The sequence below is a fragment of the Cydia fagiglandana genome, chromosome 1 (assembly GCF_963556715.1).
Source record: "Cydia fagiglandana chromosome 1, ilCydFagi1.1, whole genome shotgun sequence".
NCBI lineage: Eukaryota > Metazoa > Arthropoda > Insecta > Lepidoptera > Tortricidae > Cydia > Cydia fagiglandana.
The window spans coordinates 30,378,700-30,400,430 of record NC_085932.1 but is presented as its reverse complement, the minus strand read 5'-3'; the positions used below and the strand labels follow the sequence as shown (position 1 = coordinate 30,400,430).

At 39.0% G+C, this 21,731-nt stretch overlaps 2 protein-coding genes across 2 annotated transcripts in view; one reads left to right on the top strand and one right to left on the bottom strand.

The window, feature by feature from the left end:
• The window catches only part of LOC134669492 (uncharacterized), a 245,804-nt gene that overhangs the window by 109,646 nt on the left and 114,427 nt on the right, over positions 1-21,731 (top strand). The window lies entirely within an intron of this gene.
• Positions 30-16,923, bottom strand: LOC134669075 (kinesin-like protein Klp61F). Its single transcript, XM_063526601.1, has 21 exons — positions 16,636-16,923; positions 15,456-15,603; positions 14,919-15,071; positions 14,152-14,370; positions 12,758-12,846; positions 10,938-11,186; positions 10,072-10,325; positions 8,776-9,005; positions 7,803-7,966; positions 6,660-6,799; positions 6,256-6,347; positions 5,675-5,878; positions 4,962-5,129; positions 4,356-4,592; positions 3,698-3,830; positions 3,166-3,281; positions 2,281-2,412; positions 1,593-1,815; positions 778-890; positions 364-534; positions 30-185 (listed from the first exon to the last, which is right to left on the bottom strand). Exons 1-21 carry the CDS (start codon positions 16,698-16,700, stop codon positions 69-71), a joined length of 3,417 nt encoding a protein of 1,138 aa, XP_063382671.1. The 5' UTR covers positions 16,701-16,923; the 3' UTR covers positions 30-68.

Here is a 21,731-nt window from a genome sequence, read left to right as displayed (position 1 = left end):
TTATGTTATAATTTGCGTGTAGTGTACACAAGTGTGATGTTATCGCTAATAAAAGTTAGTGTCACTTGCTAGTCGTTCCTCTCGATGAGTGGCTTCTTGTGGCTGGTGGGCGCGGGCAGGCGGGAGGTCTTCTTGTGAGAGACGGGCTTGTATGGCGGGATCGCGCTGTTTTCTTTACCGGGTTGCTGCAATTTAAAACATAGTATTGGGCGTGTGGACGATTGTGATGGCACTGTTGGGTATGGGATGCAGAAGGTATTCGAGAGTTGAAAGTCTATTAAGCAATTTTATTTATGTCACGTTGAATTTGTAGTAATATTTTGTAGGGTGATTATTTCAATGGTAAACGAAAGTGAACCTTACCTTTCTATAATAAATATCAGTTTCCGATGTACATTTCACAATAGGAGGAGCACGTAGTTCAGCGGGCGGGGAGGGCGTGGTGAACTCGCTGAGCGCGGAGTCCTCGGACACGGAGGACTCGCTGTCCGACGCGGGCCGCGCCTCCACGTCAGACTCCACCACTATGCAGTCCTGTACAGATGCTTTGTTAAAAACATGTTTGAAAATTTTAAAACATTAAAAATGTTTCATAGTAAACACCAGTTAGCTAACCGAGTCGATTTCCAAAATATTTAAAGTTCAATTGATGTTTTCCATAAGCGATTGTCACTTCGATAACAAACAATTGTACAAAAATCTGATCACCTCAAAGGCAATGTATTAATTAAGTTTCGTATACGAAACATAAACCTCTGTATTTGTTTGTTAAATTACCTCGTCGTGTCCGTTCTGCTTCATGGCCCGGAAGCGCGCCAGAATACGCTCGTGCGGCGACGTGGCCGCTAGCGTGCGCGGGAAGCGGTACTCTTGTCGCACCGGAGTTTTACCTGTACAACAACAATATTTCATTAACTCTACCAGTAGCTCTAAACTTCCAAAGAATCATTAAATAATATTAATAGCCGTAACTATGCAGTCTATTAGAACTTTGATTAAAACATAACATTACTCTTTCAACAATTCAAAACAAAACAAGTCAGTCTAAACCGTAAAGTTATTCAATGCAGTAGCTATCCTGAAATCCTCTCCAACCAACGTGACTTTTTGTTGTCATGGAACCCGTTCGTGCTATTATGTAACATGTTCTATATGGTAGACCATTGTCATTAAATTAACTAGTGGGCGAACGCCGGTCGTAAGTTATCAACCAATCCAGAGGTGACAGCATGGCTCCATTTTTATCGCCTGTCACATTCTAACAAGTATGTAAGTGCGAAAGTAATAGGCATAGTGACAGGCGATAAAAATGGAACCATACTGCCACCGCAGCACGGAAACACTATCTCGCTGTCTATCTCGAATAACACCGTAGGCCTGTTTTATGACTTTAACAGTAGCCAATGATACTAAACGTGGCCGTCCTAAGCAATCCTGGCGACAGACGATCATCGCAGAGGCGGCGACCATTGGCAAGACGTGGAGCGAAATGAAGCGCTTAGCTCAAGACCGAACGGGATGGCGTAGCACTGTGGATGCCCTCTGCCCCATCTAGGGGACATAGGATATTAAGTCAAGTCAATGATACTAACCAGTGGGCGAGTATAACTTAAACTCCTCTCCAAACGCCCTTCCCTCTAGTTGTTCTTGCTGAGCGAGTGCTTGTCTCAAGTTATCATGGAACACGTTAGTTTGTCGCAGCATGTCTTGTACAGAGATGCTGTGGGCTTCAAGGGCCGCACGCGAGTGTTGTATGAGGCCGGACGTGGATGAAGACACGGTGGCTAATGAGGATACGGTCGCCGCGGCTGAGGCCTGTGGACAGACAGTACATATTAAAACAATATTTTATTTTTCTTATCTTAAGCTGTATCTTGACAATTGCAGTGCAATATATGTAGGTGATGCAATATAGTGTTAGAAATAGGGTTTACTGTATAGCATGAATCTAGTATATAACTGGATCTGGCATGAGGGGTGGGGGAAATGACCGAACGGGATAGTCTTATGTATCTTTCAGTAGGAGTAGCAGTGAAAGCACTATTGTTTGTTCTTGTCACAGTCTCACATTTTTTTCATTCCCCACCATAAATTTAGAATGTATTATGGTGGGCAACAAATACATTCGACCATTCATACTCCTATCTTCTCTGCTGTATAGTTTGTATTTATAATGTAATTTAATCATATAATTTATCGTAATATATAAGTGTTTTGGTTCAGAAATGTTTGTATATGTTGGAAATAAGCGAATTGATTGAACTCAAGTTGAGAACGTACCTCAATCTTCTGTATAACGGCATCCAGCAGCTGTTTATTGCCAGTCAGAACACTGTCAAACGTGTCGTTGGTGCGCACGCACAGCTGTTGCGTGTTCTGCTCTCCTGACGCGATCGCTGTATTCGCCTCTTGCTGCGGAATACAGACAAGAGTATTGAAAATGTTTAAAAATACCAAATATAAAAGAGAATCTGAATCAGTAAAAAATGGACACCTTGAGATTATAGTATACCAAATATAAAAGAGAATCTGAATCAGTAAAAAATGGACACCTTGAGATTATAGTATACATATATCTCCAGAAATTTTGAACTACACGGTGACATGAGGATACCGAATAATTTTAACCACGCATTACTGAGGTCGAAAGAAGTAAAAAATGTAATATGAGTTTAGGTCAATTTCGCCAAAAAAAATGTTTTTTGTTTTGTGTTTTCAATTTTTTGAATGTATTTGTACATAAAAAATAAATATTATTGGTAAACATATCACTTAAAAATATTATTTTTTTCGAAAAACCTACTTTTTGCAAAATGTTACTTGTCACTTTTTGACATCTATCAATAAGGATATTTATCTTAGTCCCATATCAGCAACATCACCATCAAAAAGGCCTTTTACACTATGTAACAATAAAAACTTGTTTTTTTTAAGTAATAATATCTCTGAAACCAGGCGTATTTCAAAAAAGTTTATAGGATATTTTTGTCTCTAAATATGATCAGGAATATGCTGTTAAAATTATTCGGTTTCCTCATGTCACATCGTGTATATCTAGGAACATTCACACTCTGTACCGCCAACACCAACAAATGATTACCGCGAGTTAAATTAAATGCTTCATTTAATAATGTTATATATCATTATTGTAGTATTTGTTGTCACCTCGATCTGTTGGGTGGCTTGTGTCAGCAGGTCCAGGAGCTCCTTGTTGTAGTGCTCCGTCACTTGCACGATGTTACCGGAGAACGCGCGGGAGTCCGCGTTCATCGCGATCGTGCCTGGAATTAACCTCATAAATTAACTAAGAAAATTTTCATTATTGTGCACCATACTGTTAAAAATACACAGAAAATTAAACATGGGACTAAAATGAATACAGAGAAGCACATGAATTACCTATTAATTGGCGCGAAATGTAAATGTCAAGTTTAATTTTCCAAATACGGCCATAGGACGGCAGACCTTACAACGAGCAAGGAGACATACCTACGTGGACTACATGGTACTTGTAGTTACCATGGTTACCAGGCCCCAATTAGACACTGGATTAACGGTTTAGCCGGTTAACTCCTCGTTAGCGCGATGGTGCAAGTGGCGTTTATTGGCACGTATCGTCAATTTCAATGTCTTGATTTAGGCTACAAGGTGGCAGACAGTAAATAGTTACTATAACAAGGTTTAGCGCTTTCTTTACCTTCGACAAGCTCCTTGCCGTACTTGTCCATGCATTTGAGGCACTCTTTTCCGCCGGCCTCGCACTCCGCTAGGTCAGCGTCCGCCATTTTGTTTTCCTCTTCCACGGCCGCCATTTGCTCCGCCCGCCATGACTAGATTAAAATTAATATATTAATTAATTGTCCTAGTCTACAACTTCAGTTGCCTGCCTATTTTTAAAATGCTAGAATGTTGGTTTTATGTCCCATGTTATTCTATGATTTATAGCTTAAAAAATTATGTAACTTGACATAACGTAAAAAAATTAAAGTTGTACCGTTTGTAAACTCAACACTGGTGGAATAGCCTTTGACCCATGTCTTCATATCTACACATATCTTGTAATATAAAAGCGTGAACATGTTCGTGTCGAATACAGACTATTTTTTACCTCGTCGTCTAATTTTACGCTGGTATTTTCTTGGGGCTGAAAATTTTCTTTACGGATAATTTTTGCCATTCAATTGAAGGGATGTTTACAAAAACAACATTACTGCTTAGAGCGGTTGACACTTTTTTAAGAACATTGTTAATCGTTTCAGGTGTCAACCAGTGTAGTCAGTTATGTTGTTTTTGTAAACATCCCTTCAATTGTTTAGTTGTCGCAAGGTTAATTTCAGTTTATCATGAATACTAACCTCGATATTTCTGACCCGTTCCTCCACAGTCTTCTTCTCCTCTTCAACATCAGCTATCCTTTTGTCCAGCCTGGCGTATAGAGCCAGCCTCTCGGCCTCGACGTGTCGCGCCAGTCGTAGCCGCTCTTCCTCGGCCCAGCGCTCGAGGCGGGCTTCGCTCTCTCGTCGCTCTTGTTCGATGTCGACCAGTTGTTTGGTGAGACGGTTTTCTAGTTGAGATCTTTCAGTTTGCAGTTGCTGTAGAATATGTACAAGGTAGCGTGAGTATATGTAAATGGTACAGGTGATAATGATGGTTTAAGGCAGTATGAAAATACTTGAGGGACAGAAAGTTTTACGCACACTACACTTTTTCGAATCAACAGTTTGACTTTACGGGGCACACTTTATAGAAACTGTATTAGTAGGTGCTGTATTTACTATAACTTTGGTCCTCTCGCTAACATCTCTACATAATCACATCTCTAGCTTTACTAATATAATTTTTTGAGTTTAAGTACTTTAAGTAATTGATTGTGACTTTCATCATTTTTAGAATTTTACTAAGATTTTAATTTTGAGGTGTAGTTTTAGCATCTATTGCTGCTGAGTGTATGTACAACTTACAGTTAACGCGGCGTCGATTCTCCCGCTGGCCTTCAGCACCCGCTGCCGGCGAGCGTCGCGCTGTCTCTTGTGTAGCTCGGCGCGCCTCGCCTCCGCTGCGGCGGCGGCGTCGTGGTAGCACAAGTGCGAGCGCCGGACGGATGTCACGCGCTCCGTGCTGTCGTTCAACTGGAAATGACATGTATATTTATAATTATATGTGTAGCTTGTATTAATAATTAGGGCACAGCAGAACAGTAAAAAAGAAATGTGTCAGAGAGATTTAAGGTGGGGTCCCTTTGTTTCCCATAAAGTTTAAAGTCATAATGTATTGTTTGTCATATTATCGTTAGTCATAACACTGAAACCGTTAACTTTTCAGGATTTTCGTAAGGTTATTCTATAGATAGGTTAGGTTAGGTTTGTTTTATGGCAATCCTGAAAATTTACGCGTTTCTGAGAAAAACCAATTATGACTAACGAAAATTCGGACAAACAATACATTATGACTAACTATTTGGGAAACAATAGACCCATTTAAGGTATTTCAAGGCATGTTGAGAAATGGATACATTCGATAGGCACCGTACGCGCCATAAGTTTTACCTAGTGAATAAAGCTCCTAAATAAGAATTAATAACATAAAATTGTTATTTATGTCAGGCTCCGGTGCCCTGTATGTTGATTATAGAAATTCGACGAAGAAATTATCGAAGCAGAAGTATATTTGTTACCCATCCTTGCACTAGTTTCTCAATGGCCTGTGGCGCGTCCCATTCAGTGACGCGCTGTTGCCCCTCGGCGGCGCGCTGCAGGCAGCTCCGCAGCGCGGCGCGGAGCGACGAGTACAGGTCGGTCGGGCCCGCCGTCAGCTCCTCCCGCGCTCGAGATAACACGTTTACGAAGCTCTCGTATTGGTTAGTAGTCGTTGATGACGTCTGAAACCATTAAATCACAGGTTTGATCAATCGAATATATACTTGGTCAAGCAGATCTTGTCAGTAGAAAAAGGCGGCAAATTTGAAAAAAGTAGGCGCGAAGGAATAACGTCTCATAGGAAATTTGAATTTGCCGCCTTTTTCTACTGACAAGATTTGCTAGACCATCTATAAAAAAGAGCGAGATAAAGACGCAAGTTAATAATTTCTGTCTGACACTGTAAGCCAGAATTCGACAACTGGACAAGTCTTGATTGTAAAAGCGAACTACGAAATATGACCAAAAATCGACTTCCTAACTTATGTACCATGACCATGATATAATAAAATCAACTCTACTTAATTACTCAAAATAGTACAAACGAAAGAAACCATACCTCATTAGTAGTTTCAAGAATTTTCTGCGCGAGCTCTTCCAGCTTCTTTTTATCTTGTTCCATGCTGCTTGTGCTACTCGTCGTGTAGCTGTCTGGAATTCAACAAATATTTATAATGTTTCATAACAATAGACAGCCGTTAAATTAAAATATATCTAAAAATACTTTCACTGTACATTTATTCCTTTACTAGAGCGTCAATATCACCTATATGATCGACTCCATCATCTAACGGCTCGGCCACGACATTGCGCGACCGGCGGCGGCGACAACCTTAGGTTGGAGCGAGACACAGCGATCGGACCTTTTTTCCCTCCTATAGTTGCCGCTGCCGCCGGTCGCGCAATGTCGTAGCCGGGCCGTTACAGAGTTAGGAATCACTGTTAAGAACCTGATGTACAAACCCGTCTGTTGATGTAAAGCCTGGAGGGCATGTGCCAGTGAGTCGATGAAGCTCTGCGTGCCACCCGCCACCTCGCCGCGGAGCGCACCCGCCTGCTGCCGGTAGCTCTGTGTCACTTGTATATTCCTCGATTCCACCATTCTGGAAACAGGTTTATTTAATTGTAACTCGAATACGAAATAAATATTTGTTTTATTTAATTGGGGCTTCAACAGAAAAACAAAAAAATCATGCGTGTAACACAAGTGAAAATGTACGTACACGGTACGATATCTACGTAAGAGTGGTATTTCATCTGTCCAATATTTTGGGCTATACCTATTTGTCAGGATTATGGATATTTACGCCTCCCCTTGTAGATGAGAAAATCCCGTGCCGATAATTTAAAAATCTGTACACTCCTTATAGAACCCGGGCAAAGTGGAAGTGGATTGAGTAGGAAAGCGGACCCTGGCGCTAGGCCGCGAAACCGCTAGGTTGAAGAAAAATACTCCTTATAGAACCCCATACAGTGGTCTTTAGGAAGTCCTCAGTATGGAGTACCTGCTATACATATATTTTGAAATGAAATGAAAGCATTTATTTCGGATACAAATACATCCATATTATGTTAGTAATAAGTAAGATATTAGGTGTGTTAGTAGAAAGTATAATTATAATATATAATTATATTACTATATATATTGAGTAGGCAGCATACCTGCGTTTGTCGACATTCTCATGTAGATTGTGCACGTGTGTCGCAGCGGTGTCGGCGACTATATCTTTGGCCTGCGCGCTTAATTCTTCCTCGGTGGCGCGATGTCTGCTGACTAGATGTTTCTACTACCCACACTGGAGCTACAGTTTCGAAGCTGGGCATGAACCCTGAGGTTTATATGTTCCTACCAGCTGTATATTGAGTAGGCAGCATACCTGCGTTTGTCGACGTTCTCATGCAGGTTGTGAACGTGTGTCGCGGCGATGTCGGCGACGGCGATGATATCTTTGGCCTGCGCGCTTAATTCCTCCTCGGTGGCGCGATGTCTGCTGACTAGATGTTTCTACTACCCACACTGGAGCTTCAGTTTCAAAGCTGGGTATAAACCCTGGGGCGACTAGGTTTATATGGTCCTACAAGCTGTATATTGAGTAGGCAGCATACCTGCGTTTGTCGACGTTCTCATGCAGGTTGTGCACGTGTGTCGCGGCGGTGTCGGCGACGGCGATTATATCTTTGGCCTGCGCGCTTAATTCCTCTTCGGTGGCGCGATGTCTGCTGACTAGGTGTTTCTGCTCCTCGCATTGGATCTTCGTGGTTACGAGTGCCTGGAGATAAGTAATAATAATAATTAAAGATGAGGGGACGTCTTACACACATCAATCTAGGCGACGATATACATACTTATATAGATAAATACGTAGAACACCCATGACTCAGGAACAAATATTTGTGTTCATCACACAAATAAATACCCTTACCGGGAGTCGAAACCAGGACCGTCGGCTTCACAGGCAGGGCCACTACCCACTGGGCCAGACAGGTCGTCGAAGATTCAAATTTAGTTATGTAAGGGTTACGTTCCCTTTGACCTCCAAAGCGGTCAACTGACGCGCGCGACTACAGCCTAATATCATTCATTTATTTCTTATTGAAAATGTACATTAAATTTTACATATCAAAATAAAATCATCATCCGCATTCGAGGGAAGCCAGTGCTGTCAAACTGGTTTAACTTGACAGACATTCAGACGTACTCTATGAGAGTAACTACTGATGAAACTCACCGTACACAATGTCAAATTGGAAAATGCGTTCACAAAAAGATCGTCACAACAAAATGTCAATAATAATAATTAATAGAATAATAATCTAAAAAATATTCACGATGACAAGGTTCACGATGACGCGCCGTGCCCAATAGTCGTCGCATTCAAAAGGTGAACCTTTTGTCTGTGTTTGTTTAGCATCCTGACCACATAACTAAGTTTTGCTCTATACGGGCTGAGCGAGATTTAAACTCACGATTTTAGTCGCCGCTCACGTATGAAAGGTTAAACATAATAATCTAGGCTGTGTTAATAAGCTAGCTGAAGTAAATCCCCTTTGTCAACATGTAGATATCATACAAACTTACATTCTTAGTATTAACGAGTTTTTCCTTCGTGCTCTGCATAGCCTGCCTCGTACTATTCAGTTCGGACACTCTCTCCTGTAGCGTCTGGTTCAGCTCATTGAACACGGTCTCCATACGATCCCGTTCCTCCTCCATGGCGCGCTTCTTCAGCAGCAGCTCTTGTATTTCCTTGCGTTGCTCTTCGTCTTTCAGGTTCATTTCGGCGAAGGTTTCGCTCGATATGCAGACGCCTGGGGATACAATAATAAATATATTAACTACTAGTTATTTATTTTACAAGGGGGTTGTTGTTTAACCCATCGTGCTAATATTGATACTGGAGCAAGCGAAAGATCCCAAATTTGAAGCACGAGCGTACGAGTGGTTAGTACGAGCGTAAAAGTGGAATCTTGAGCGTTGCAACAGTTTCAGGGCACAAAGTAACTAACACATCTAAGGATGGTATTCCATCTGTCCAATTTCTTTGTCCAATGTGCATTGCGTCTCACTCTCTCATTAGCAAAATGTGAGACGCAAATACACACTGGACCAAGATATTGGACAGATGGGATACCACCCTTAGGAGGAAAATACTGCATCGAAGCCTAATTAACGCTTTTAAATATTTATCACTCAAAATCATTATAATCTCGCTAGGTGGTTGGATCAAGGGACAGATGCAGAAGGCGGTGATCTTGGACACGGCGCGGATAGTACGTCGGTTCCTCTCTCTGCAGCCCTGACCACCGGTAGCTTGGGCCGTGCCCCGCTGCTGGCGGCACCCTAGGTTAGGTTTTTTATAATGTGTTTATATGTATTTTTATTGTTTTGTAAGTGTTTTTATGTTTTACTTTTATATTCATATTATAAAAATACCTAACCTAAGACGATAAATAAATAAAGAGAATAATAATAATAATAGCCTTTATTGCCAAAAACTAAAACGGTATTATATATATTAACAAATTAACTTATAAACTAGCATATTTGATTGTCCGCATTAGTGGTTGGCGTGTCTTGGACACATAGGCCTCTCCCAGCTGTTTCCATTCCTTTCTATTAGCGTCTTCTACTTTTGTTTTTGTTCTTAATTCTTCTGCTTTTCAGTTCTATTTGTTTCATTTTTTATTTTTATTTTTTAATGTTTCAGTGTTGGAGCTATTTCTTATTGTTTCAGTGTTGGAGCTATCTCTTATAGGAGCTGGAAGGGATTGGTCCTAACCCCCACGGGGACCAGCCGGATTGAAATCATTACTTAAATTAAATTCCACCAGCCAACGCGAGAATACCTCTCAATATTTGCATAATATTACTAACCATTTTTATCTCTAGCTGCCTGCAGATCCCTCTTCAACTTGTCAATTTCTTCAGCATACTCCTTCAGCATGGCGGTCTTGGTCATCTTCTGGTTCACCTCCGGCTTGTTCTGGATATTCTTGGCTCGGTGGGCATACTCCAGGGTGCTCATGGTCTCTTCCAGGTCCTTGTGGCCGGGGGAGATGGTGGCGATGATGGAGGTCTTGGTGCGGCCCCCGAGGGACTCTTGGAGGATTCGGGTGAGCTTCGATTCTCTGGGGGAGAAATAAGAAATTGGTATTGTCTTGGGTCGTCCCATTCGTTTTTCGTCAAGTTCTTAAATTAGTCCTATTCTGCTTTCGTCACTCATTCTACATTCGTTACAATCGTCGGTGGCTTTCAATGTAGAATGAGTGATGAAAGCAGAATAGGACTAATTTAAGAACTTGACGAAAAACGAATGGGACGACCCAAGACGATACCAAGAAATTAATACTCTATGATTACGAATATAGAACATCTCTATCACACTTAAGTAACAACAGTAAGGGCTCTAAAGCAACCCACGCTTTTCATATTTTAGACCAGCGGTCGGCAACCAGCGGCCCGCGGGCCGCATACGGCCCGCGAGCCTCCCTGGCTATACCTGGCCTGGCTATGGCTGGCTTGTAGATATGTAGTACTGATGATCGACAATGTCTGCTAAAGTCACAAATATTACCAAAGTGCGGCCCGCGTCATCTTCGTTAACTAATGTGGCCCTTGGCTGCTAAAAGGTTGCCGACCGCTGTTTTAGACCATAGGACCACTCTGATCCCTTTTCATGGGCCTGTTTGTAATTTTGGTAAAGAAACAATTGGTAATAAATAAGGAAGTAATGATCTTACCTGTATGGTATATGCGGATGTCTCTCGACCAAAGCTGTAATGACTCTTCCAAGCGTCAACAAACTCTGATTGATGTTCACACATTCCCGTGCCCTCTCTTTCTTCGCAGGGTTATCAGAGCCGGCTTTACTGATGTTCTCGGAGCCGGCCAGGTCGACGAGATTCAGTTTGCCGATCTTGACTAGCTCTTCACCCTCTTGGTTGTTTTCCTTCATGTGGGCGACGATGGTGAATACTGTGTGGGAGCGGCTGAAATAAAAAAATATTGTGCGAAGAGTTCTCGTTTTTGACCCGATTTTACGAAATTTTATTTTTATGGCTGTTCTATAGGCTACTATTGACCCGCCCCGGCTTCGCACGGGTTACACAAAAGCTTAACAAATTACACACCTAAACCTTCCTCAAGAATCACTCTATTGATAGGTGAAAATCGTATGAAAATCCGTTCACTAGTTTTCGAGTTTATCACGAACATACATCAAGACAAACAGAGAGATGCGGCGGGGGGCTTTTTTATAAGGTGTAGTGATATAGGTGTTGGGATATAGTCAAACTATCTAAGTTATTAAATTTAAGGTCTAACTAAATCATTTACGACGACTAAAGAGTAAAGACAACACTTTGGATATGATTTGTTTGTTATTAGCTAATACTTCTACTGCTTCACTGTAGCTGCCATCAAATATACCAGAGTGAATAAGGAACTCACAAATATCTCAACGAACTTCTATTGCCAACACATTCGTTCAGATATTTATGACAATTTTATACCCTCCAATATAACACATGGCTATACTACTAAACAAGCATGATCTAGCTACTTCTAATATGTATGAGGAAAATATTCTAAACTTCCCAACTGCTATGCTAACATTGGTATCTACTAAAATGGTTACCAAGTGGTTACTTGTATATTGTAGTTGAACCAGTAACTTTTTTTTAAAGCAAAATATGGTAGACTTTAAACTAATGTCGGCCCCTTTTCAATAATTGGCCCCTATAGGCACTGGTCCCACCGCGAGCTAGTAAGCTATGAGCTATCGGCTATAAACACGAACAAAAGATAAGCACTCCCGTGTAAATAAAAGAGACACGGCGATATTTATAGCTCACCGCTGGGCGAGTAACTATAAATATCCCCGTGTCTCTTTTAGGTAGTATATCCCTACTCTAAGTTCAAGCTGTAAAATATGTAGTTTTATTTGTTCTACTTGGTTCTACCTACGAAGCTACAAGCTTTATATTATGTCTGTATATGCTTCCTCATCATAGATATTACAGAAAGCAACCCAAGAGCAAATTTGTCCTTAAAAAGTTTATATTTTATTAAATTTAGTATACAACGAGGAAACATAAACAATAGGAAACACTACTTTCCTAACAGTTCCACTTACTAGGACAATGTAGGCTTGCCATTGGGATTCTCACTGCAATATTTGTAAAGTACAAATATAATAATTACTAAAATCATGTTCAAAAATAAAATACATTTTTTAAGAAATAAAAAGAACACTAATGTTCTTTCTTATACTTCCAAAACCTAGGTCTGTTGATCGGAGGACCTTATTACAAAAGGCATAAGGTCCACCGACCGCAGTTAACAGTGTAGGCGATGGTACCTAGCTGCTGCTTATTGGTATGGTAAAGCATTTGTTTCGGATACACCTCTACATATTTTAGAAAAAATCATGCACCTTGTCGGAATTTACGGAGGTTGACATTGGGCTGTATACGCGCGCGTCAGTTGACGTCTTAAGCGATCAAAAGGTTAAAAATGAAAACAATAAATATAATACAACATACAATTGATGTTTCCTTACCTGGATTGTGCATTCATAAGTGTGGAAGCCACTCGCTTTCTTTCTTGGCCCTGTTCCATAATCTTGTATACTTCATTCTTGTTGTATACCTATAATATTAGATTTAGTTTAGTTAAATTAAAAATAGACAGCTAATACTAAATAATGATTAAAGAGTATTTTAAAGAAACCAGTCATCATCATAACAGTCGAAGACATCCTCTGCTGGATGTAGTCTCTCCAAGTATCCCCACAATGTCCATCAAGATCCCTGGCATCTTGACATATCAAAGGTTAAGTGGAAGAAATCCCTTAAAGGGATAAGTTCGCCTTTGTACTGGCTATCCTGTGTCATATTCGGTGTTCGGCGAACTTGGTGCCGCACGAGGTTAATGACCTCAATCATTATGCTAATACGGATATGCCGTGGGAATACCGGGATTCGTGTTGAATTACTTCCTTCTACAATATTTCTAATTTTAATAACTTAATGAAATAAAATTATATTACACTATAATAAATATAATAATGAACAGGGGTGAAGGTTTTACAATACCTAGGTAAACACTAAGCAAATAAACTTTAAATCACAACATGTGAACTTAATGGACCGAGGAATATAAATCAACATATTTTCTACTAGAAATGGGTTCTCAACCAATTCCTTATCATTAAACTAGAAAAGAATAGAATTAACTAATAAAGGGACACTGTTTGCCGTCTCTTTCGTCCTAGTTTAGTTTAGACGCAAACAATAGAAAATCCAACTGTGACCTTCGACAAGCCAGGTAGTCGGGTAAATTAAGTTATTACTTTAGATAAGTATATTTTAAACAATACTATATTTAACACAGTTGCAAAAAAATAAGAAGTATGACTTTTAATTTATACGGGAAATTGAAATAATACGTGTATCAATGTTTTTAAATAATAGTGATACAATTTATGCATTTATTCAGTGTTTAAACGTCTATTTATAAATAAATAACACTTAATATTTTACTACTCAAATTACTTTTTCGACTAAGATCGCGGCGTTTGTGTCATGTCCATATTAAGATTTCTAGTAGGAATCCCGCAGCGTCGCACCAAGTTTGCCGAACACTGGTCATATTTGTGTTTTGTACAATATAGAGTTTATACATACATGAACCTTTCTGCCCAGCAGCCACTGGGTTTTACCAGCAATGAGCCGCGTCTAGTGCTATACTAGAGTGGATGTCAGAAATGCAAGCAGAAATCATCTGAAGAATCAAAATTTGCCATAAGAGTCACCCCACACAGCGTCTTGAGCGTCGGCGTCTAGTCAACGCTATGGAAAATGGTGACGCTGCGCAGTTGCGCCAACGTTGCGTCGAGCAGTAGCCATAGAGTTGACTAGACGCGGACGCTAGTGTGGGGTGGCCCTAACTTACCGTAATCTCTTCCAATCCGTTAACAATATTAGATCCCTTCCTAGTAACGTCCTCATAGATCCTAAGCTTCGAGTTGTCTTCAGAAGAAGACAGCAGATCAAATAATTCTTCATTATATAGCTCCAAGTATGACACTCGGACTGTGTACTCGGTGTTGGAGATACGTAGCTCGTCGAATAGTTGGCTGAGAGCGCGGGGAATGATGCCGGCCATAGGGTCCTGTTAAAAAATGGTTTAAGTATACTTTTTTTGTTTGAAACTACAGGTGAACTATTAATTAAGGAACCAAATATATATTTAACCTTTAATTTTATAAGCGACACACGTTCCAATCTTATTATTTTTTCAATAAAGTACTACATGTCACAATAGAGCTCTGGTCTTTTGGTTTTGGTTTGGTCTTTTCCTATTCTAAATCATGTTCACATTATGCCAGCTTAACAAAAAGAGATATGTCTTTATGTAGCATATTTAGACTGATAGCATCTATAGCCCCATTAAGACGTTTCGAGAACTTGCATGGAAAAATAGTGGTATTTGGTGGTCAATCAACTGGATTCATTGTATTGTATACTTACTGTTACTGTATACTTACTATATTTAGCAATTAAATATTGTATGCTAGGTCTTGAACCGCCTAAATGGGGATTATCAGATACTTTTGAATGCATAATGTAGAGATTTATCTCCATTAGGAAAGGTATTTCAGGGTGGCGGATATTTGGCGCGTTGTTTCATCGGCTCATATAGATGCTGACTGTACTTACATTCTGCCAGTTGACATTCTCATCTCCGGTGCTCTCGCCGACCATAGTGTGAGTCTTGCCGGTGCCTGTCTGCCCGTAGGCGAACACGGTGCAGTTGTAGCCGCATAACACCTCCTTTATTAATGGACTCACTACTTGTTGGTACACTTCAATCTGTGAAAATATCAAAGGCATTAGCAAAATATGTTTTTTTTTTTATTGTAGTAGAATTTCATAAACATAGGTACATTGTAATCGTAATTAGCCTTTATTGTTGAGTGCATAGAAAACTAGTGTTGCCACGACACGTCTGTAGTCACGACATGTCGCCAGGTTTCGACTTGTACCTTATCTCGCTCGCGATATAGACTGCCGGTTACTATCTAACTGTAATAGGTAAGGGCAGAAACAAGATAGTGTGCATTATACTACGGGTGCAGTATAACACACAGTATCTTGTTTCTTGCTTGTAGGACTTGACAGCATGTGGAAGAAACAAAAAACACTGCTCAAGACGGAGGCCTAGTTTTCTTAATATTTGGAAAAGATGAAACTTACCTGTTTAGTATTAGGTCCAAAGGCACGGTCAAATGTGAACTTCTTAGTGAGCGTGGTCTGCTGTGACTGACGCACCACCACCTCTCGCCCGTTCACTACTTCCACCACTCCCAGGGACTTTATGTCTCGCTCCCTCTGGTTAAGTGGTCTGTAATTGTAATTGAAACAAGTAATAAATAAACTTACAAAGCAAAGTATTGTAAAATTTTCTAGAAAAATGAATATTATAGTGAAACCAGCAAACTTTCCTTAATGAAAAACTCTCTCTCTCTCTGTCGCGAGTAACACTCAATTTTTGGTGTTCACAATTTAATACTCGCTACTCAACAAAATTACAAGTCCAAACAATTATTGCGATTCGCCTCAGCAAGTCTAGTGGACGCCAGCCTTTATGCTCTCACAGGTTTTGAACCTGAGGTTGAGGTTTTATGCATTGAAAACCTTCTTGTGCAAGAAAATATAAGTTAGAACTAGTTTTCCAACACACACTTTTACACAATCCTTTGGTTTATCAAATATTTGATATAAAAATAAATAGTGTGAGGTGATGTGAGGCAGAAGTTACCTTTCTGCCTAAGAAACATTACCATCTCACTCTAGCATATAGCAAAGGCAAAGCAGGCCTAAAAATACTACTGTTTAGGAGCCTCTTATCCCTCTGGGCTTGGTTTACAGAAATATTTAGTTATTACTGGGTTTAAATGTACTAAATGTTGATAAAAACTATGAAAAAGAGACACATAATGTTAAGATAACTAAACAACAATGTTGTATATTTCAATTTTTAATATTTGTGACTGAAAATAGCAATTCTGAATTAGGACTATAAATGTGTATACTACATTGGCAATGCATCATGGAACTTCATCACTATGACTCATACTGGCATATGTAACTAAATTATCTATCTCTTTTAGTGGTGTTTAACAGACAAACGCTTAACGCCTTACGGAAATGTATCATTAGAAACTATAATATCGAAAAGTACAAAGAAAAACGCCTTTCATTACACCCTAAAATACCATCCAAAACATTAACTGAAAAGGTCAAAACATGGTGAGTATATGAGTTAATTATTGAAACAGAATCCGTAATCATATTTAACTAATTGTAACACATTAGAAATAAGGCTAGAATGGTGTAATTATGGAGATAAATAGATGAAATTACACAAGTTTACCTTAGTCTCACAAACACTTGGATGTTCTGGTTTTTATCCCTTCGAGACCCTTTTTCCGACGTCATCTTGGCACTACACACATAAAATACTTCACACTGTGTTTGTTACACTCAATGGTTCGAAAATTCCTGGACAATTCACTAAAATAAAATAAAATGCGTCAAAATCCCAATTTATCGTCAAGGGAATCCGTTGAACGGAGTCGTTCAAACAAAATTCAAATTTCGGTTTGGATATAATTGCCATATCAAAAAAATACATAAGGCTTGCTATAGATGGTATCAACGAACAAATAATTATTAATAAAGATGAAGGAAATATAAATCTATATCTTAGGCTATATTACTATTGATATTTGTAGAAAAATATGAAATTCAAATAGTTTCTGCGGACTATCGTACAATTAGCAGTCGTTTATGATGAGAAAATTAAAATAATTTTATGAAGCAACCAGTTTAGTCAACATTACGCACATAAAATAAAATGAGATTCGTGAATAGGAAGTTTTAAGTAGTACGTTTCGTTTTACGCATATTTTTATGAAATATGATAAAATGCGTGAATATATCATTAAAAAAAGATAATAAAATTGTGTTATAATGGTAAGCTAATATAAAAAAAAGCATTTCATTACATTTAACAACACTGAAATAGGAATGACAGTGTCAATAAAAAGTTACCTATAACCAAAAAAACTAAACGCCAATGTCATAAAAAGTATTTATAGTTTCAGTTTAAAGAAAATATACAGTTTTCTATATTGGAATTTGGATTTTAATCCATGAGCTTTGTAATTACTACGGTACCACCAAATAAGGTAACCAATAATCTTTGGGATTTATTTCTACCTCTTACAATAAATCACTTCTAGAAACCGGACTTAAACGTGTTGCGTGACCCCATATTTTTTGTAAGTTGGTAGCTTTCTCGCGGGCTGAAACACTCGTGCAACTTTTTTATACTTTCAAGCTGCTATTAAACTTTTTGTTACCGCCCTTAACGATTATATTTTCTTGTGTAAAAGAGGCAGCTTTGTTAATTGAGCAGCGATCGAACCAGGTACTTGGTGTAGTATGTAGGTACTGTATGTACCTCGCTCCTCAATTTCTATAGCCATTTCGTTTATCTACTTTATTGTAGGTACCTAACGCCATAGTAGTTATGTGTAGCATTCAGTTTTAAAGAAAGGACACACAAGGAATTTCTTATATTGACCGCCCGTTCCTATCTCTACCGTTCGTGTGTAATTATATTGCTATCCCGCTCATAATGATAGCGATCAAGGTGTGCAAGCAGGATAGCAATATAATCATGCGCGTACGATATATATATAAAAACAGGCAGGTCTATGTACGAAATTTCTCGTGCTACGCGTCCTTTCTTTAGTCGGTACTTAAGTAGAATAGGTAGTTAACCCCGAATCAAGAACAGAATAGAACTAGGAGTTGGTTCATCATTCGAAGTTTTATGTACAAAGTACCTACACTCTACACTACAAATTATTATGCGAGTCGGACTCGCGCACCAAGGGTTCCGTATCATAATGGAAAAAAACAAGTGCGAGTCGGACTCGCGTACGAAGGGTTCCGTACCATAAAGCAAAAAAAAACGAAAAAAATGCAAAAAGAAAACGGTCACCCATCCAAGTACTGACCACGCCCGAAGTTGCTTAACTTTGGTCAAAAATCACGTTTGCTGTATGGGAGCCCCACTTAAATCTTTATTTTATTCTGTTTTTAGTATTTGTTGTTATAGCGGCAACAGAAATACATCATCTGTGAAAATTTCAACTGTCTAGCTATCACGATTCGTGAGATACAGCCTGGTGACGGACAGACGGACGGACGGACGGACGGACGGACAGCGAAGTCTTAGTAATAGGGTCCCGTTTTACCCTTTGGGTACGGAACCCTAAAAATGGAATAATTAGGCTTCGTTTTGAGGTTCGATTGTAAAATTGTTTTTTACTGTCGATTCGGTTTTTGGATTTTTTCCAAATGGTGGAGCCATTTATTCAGTTCGAGGTCTACAGCTCACGAAGCCACTAGTCACATTCCATATAAAATTACCTATAGGTATTAAGGCTAATTTATGTTTTATGGTTGTTTATTTTTTCTTCTTTGATTTGTTGAAAATACCGTAAGTTTTCGTAACTCAAAAGTACATTTCGATACAAGTGCGAAAAATACTTTCACAAGGAGTAACGATAAATTAAAAATCGACACGAGTTGCGAGTTATAAGCTGGAGCAAATCTTGTCAGTAAAAATTCAAATTATCCCTTCGCGCCTACATTTTTCAAATTTGCCGCCTTTTTCTACTGACTAGATCTGCTTGACCAGCTATACCTATTCGCCCATGTATTCTCTCTATGGCTCTACAAATAAGATTATGTTAGATATTTTTGCGGCCTTCATTATGTTTATGTAACATATTATTGAAGGTGACTGTACAACGTTTTATAGGAGGTTCCTTAGGACCTTTAAGTTTTCGACATAGTTACGTAATGTGCTAATTGTCGCACTAGTGCGGTAAAGTAGCACCATATATGTATGTTAAAAAGAAATGTTTAATGTTGCCGTTAACAAGTAGGTATTATTAGGTATGTATTCGTATGTACAGTCAGCCAAGAAAGTGGTTTACCACTTTTCGACTCTATCATCTTATTGATAGAGTCGAAAAGTGGTAGACCACTTTCTTGGCTGACCGTACCTCTCATGAGTTAGTAGTAAATACTTAGGTATAATACAATAATACAATACAATACAAATGTTTTATTTCGGAAATAAAATTACAACAATATTACATTTATGCTGGCCACCACACTAGGCATAGCCTGTCCCTTGGTGGACATAATACGGACACAAGTAATAAGTTAATACTAAAAACAAATATACTAATGAGGCTTGTAACTTTTGTTAGAACCTAGGTTTACCGTAATTGGAAAAATTCTTATTGGAAATTTAGCTCTACTAATTATTTCAATGATCGTAATGGGAATGTCTATTATCTAATAACCATCACTAATTTTTTTTATTTGTTTATACTCGTATAAATGTTTCGATAAGTATATATACCTAAAACAAAACATAAGTCTATGTTAAAAAACCGGGCAAGTGCGAGTCGCACTCGCGCACGAAGGGTTCCGTACCATAAAGCAAAAAAAAAACAAATAAAAAAAAAGCAAAAAAAAAACGGTATTACTGACCACTCCCGACGTTGCTTAACTTTGGTCAAAAATCACGTTTGTTGTATGGGAGCCCCATTTAAATCTTTATTTTATTCTGTTTTTAGTATTTGTTGTTATAGCGGCAACAGAAATACATCATCTGTGAAAATTTCAACTGTCTAGCAATCACGGTTCGTGAGATACAGCCTGGTGACAGACAGACGGACGGACGGACGGACGGACGGACAGCGAAGTCTTAGTAATAGGGTCCCGTTTTACCCTTTGGGTACGGAACCCTAAAAATGAAAAAAGAGGGCAATGATTTCCAGTTAAATCGTTACTCACTACAAAGTGAGAGAGTGTTATAATGTCGTATATTTTCGTAGATATTTGACATTATATTACCTAATGATGACTATTGATGACATTGTCACACTTTGTCATTGCAAATGCCATGCAGCCTTAGATTATTCCGGTCTATCTTTCACTATAATCATTGCAGACCTTAAGTACTTACGTCCCTAATGCGGATTCTCTTTTTATAATGCGAAGCGGCGCGTATTAAAATGGTAATTACATCTGCTTAAGGTGACGAGTCCAGTGTAAAAGTACAGCGTGCAACGCGTTTAGCGTGAGCGTGACACATATCGGCAGGTCCACTTAGTGCTATTCTAATAAGACGATTTGCTTAAGAAGTCAGAGAAAAAGCTCTTATTAGCGGCAAAGTGGAATAAGAATACTCACTCGGAAGATTCCGGATTTCTTTTTACACGTTGTCCTACAAGAAAAATAAAACTGGATTTAAAATGAGCAACGTCATTATACGGGCCGTTTTTGCGGCTGGCAACACTCATTACACTGTTTCCTCCCGCGCTTTCTTGAAGAAAATTAAAAGAGTGCCATTAATTCTATCCATACGTCGCAGCGTTTTTGCAGCGCGCGGCAATGGTAAGTTTTTGTCTGTGGTAGCGTTCCCAGACTCCGGCCAGCAAAAACCAGGCTCGCAGCGAACGCGGGAATTTAGTATAAAAACACTAACCCCGCTCAATAACTGGCGACGCCGATGAAATACTATGAGTTCCTTTAAGTTTTTACAGCGCAGAGCTTTTTCAGCGCGACACCATTTGCATCGGACGCCCGCGGTCGCCATCTTTGCGAGTAGTTTTTCCCGCGCGCGCCGAATGCGTTCCCGAAATTGCCGTTTGGTAAAAACTATCTGATTAAATTCTTGTTTCGAGAATGGGCGTTTATGTATAATGATGTTTTTTCGGAGCAGATGCTTTGGGACTGAAATCGTAAAATATTTATGTCTATTGCGGTTAAGGGTGTTTAGTTTTTGCTTTGTATTTTAAAATGGGCTGTTTTTCGTCTTTAATGGTATGTTAGTCTATAATAGAGTGTTAGGTATTAGGTGCTTAATGTTCCAGAGAGTTTCCTACAAATTTACACTCTCCATGGTGAACATGTACTTACTTAAGTGAACTGAAAAACGTCGACAACTTTAACCATAGCACCAAGTCCAAAACCGCGGAAAACCATTTTGATATGTTTCGAATTATGGCGAAAAAAAATAGTACCCCCAGTTTTTTTTGATGTCAGTTTTGTGACGGCCAAAGTTAAATTTTTCAGTATTTTTTTTTCCTTTACCCTTTTAAGACCACTAGAATTTATGTTAAAAAAAATATAACATTTATACTTGCATTTACGTACTCTACTTACTTAGGTACCTATAACAGTTTGAAAGCTCTATACGGTCTTAGCCCGATCGTACCTAATGTCCGTTATGAGCTCTTTAATTATTTGAACCAATCCATTCATTGTTATAAAAATACGAAATTTAGACATTGAACAATTTTGGAAACTTCTCATATATTTTTATGGGGATCGAAATTGACCATTTCCAAATTTAAGGTTTCCTTTATTTCCCAT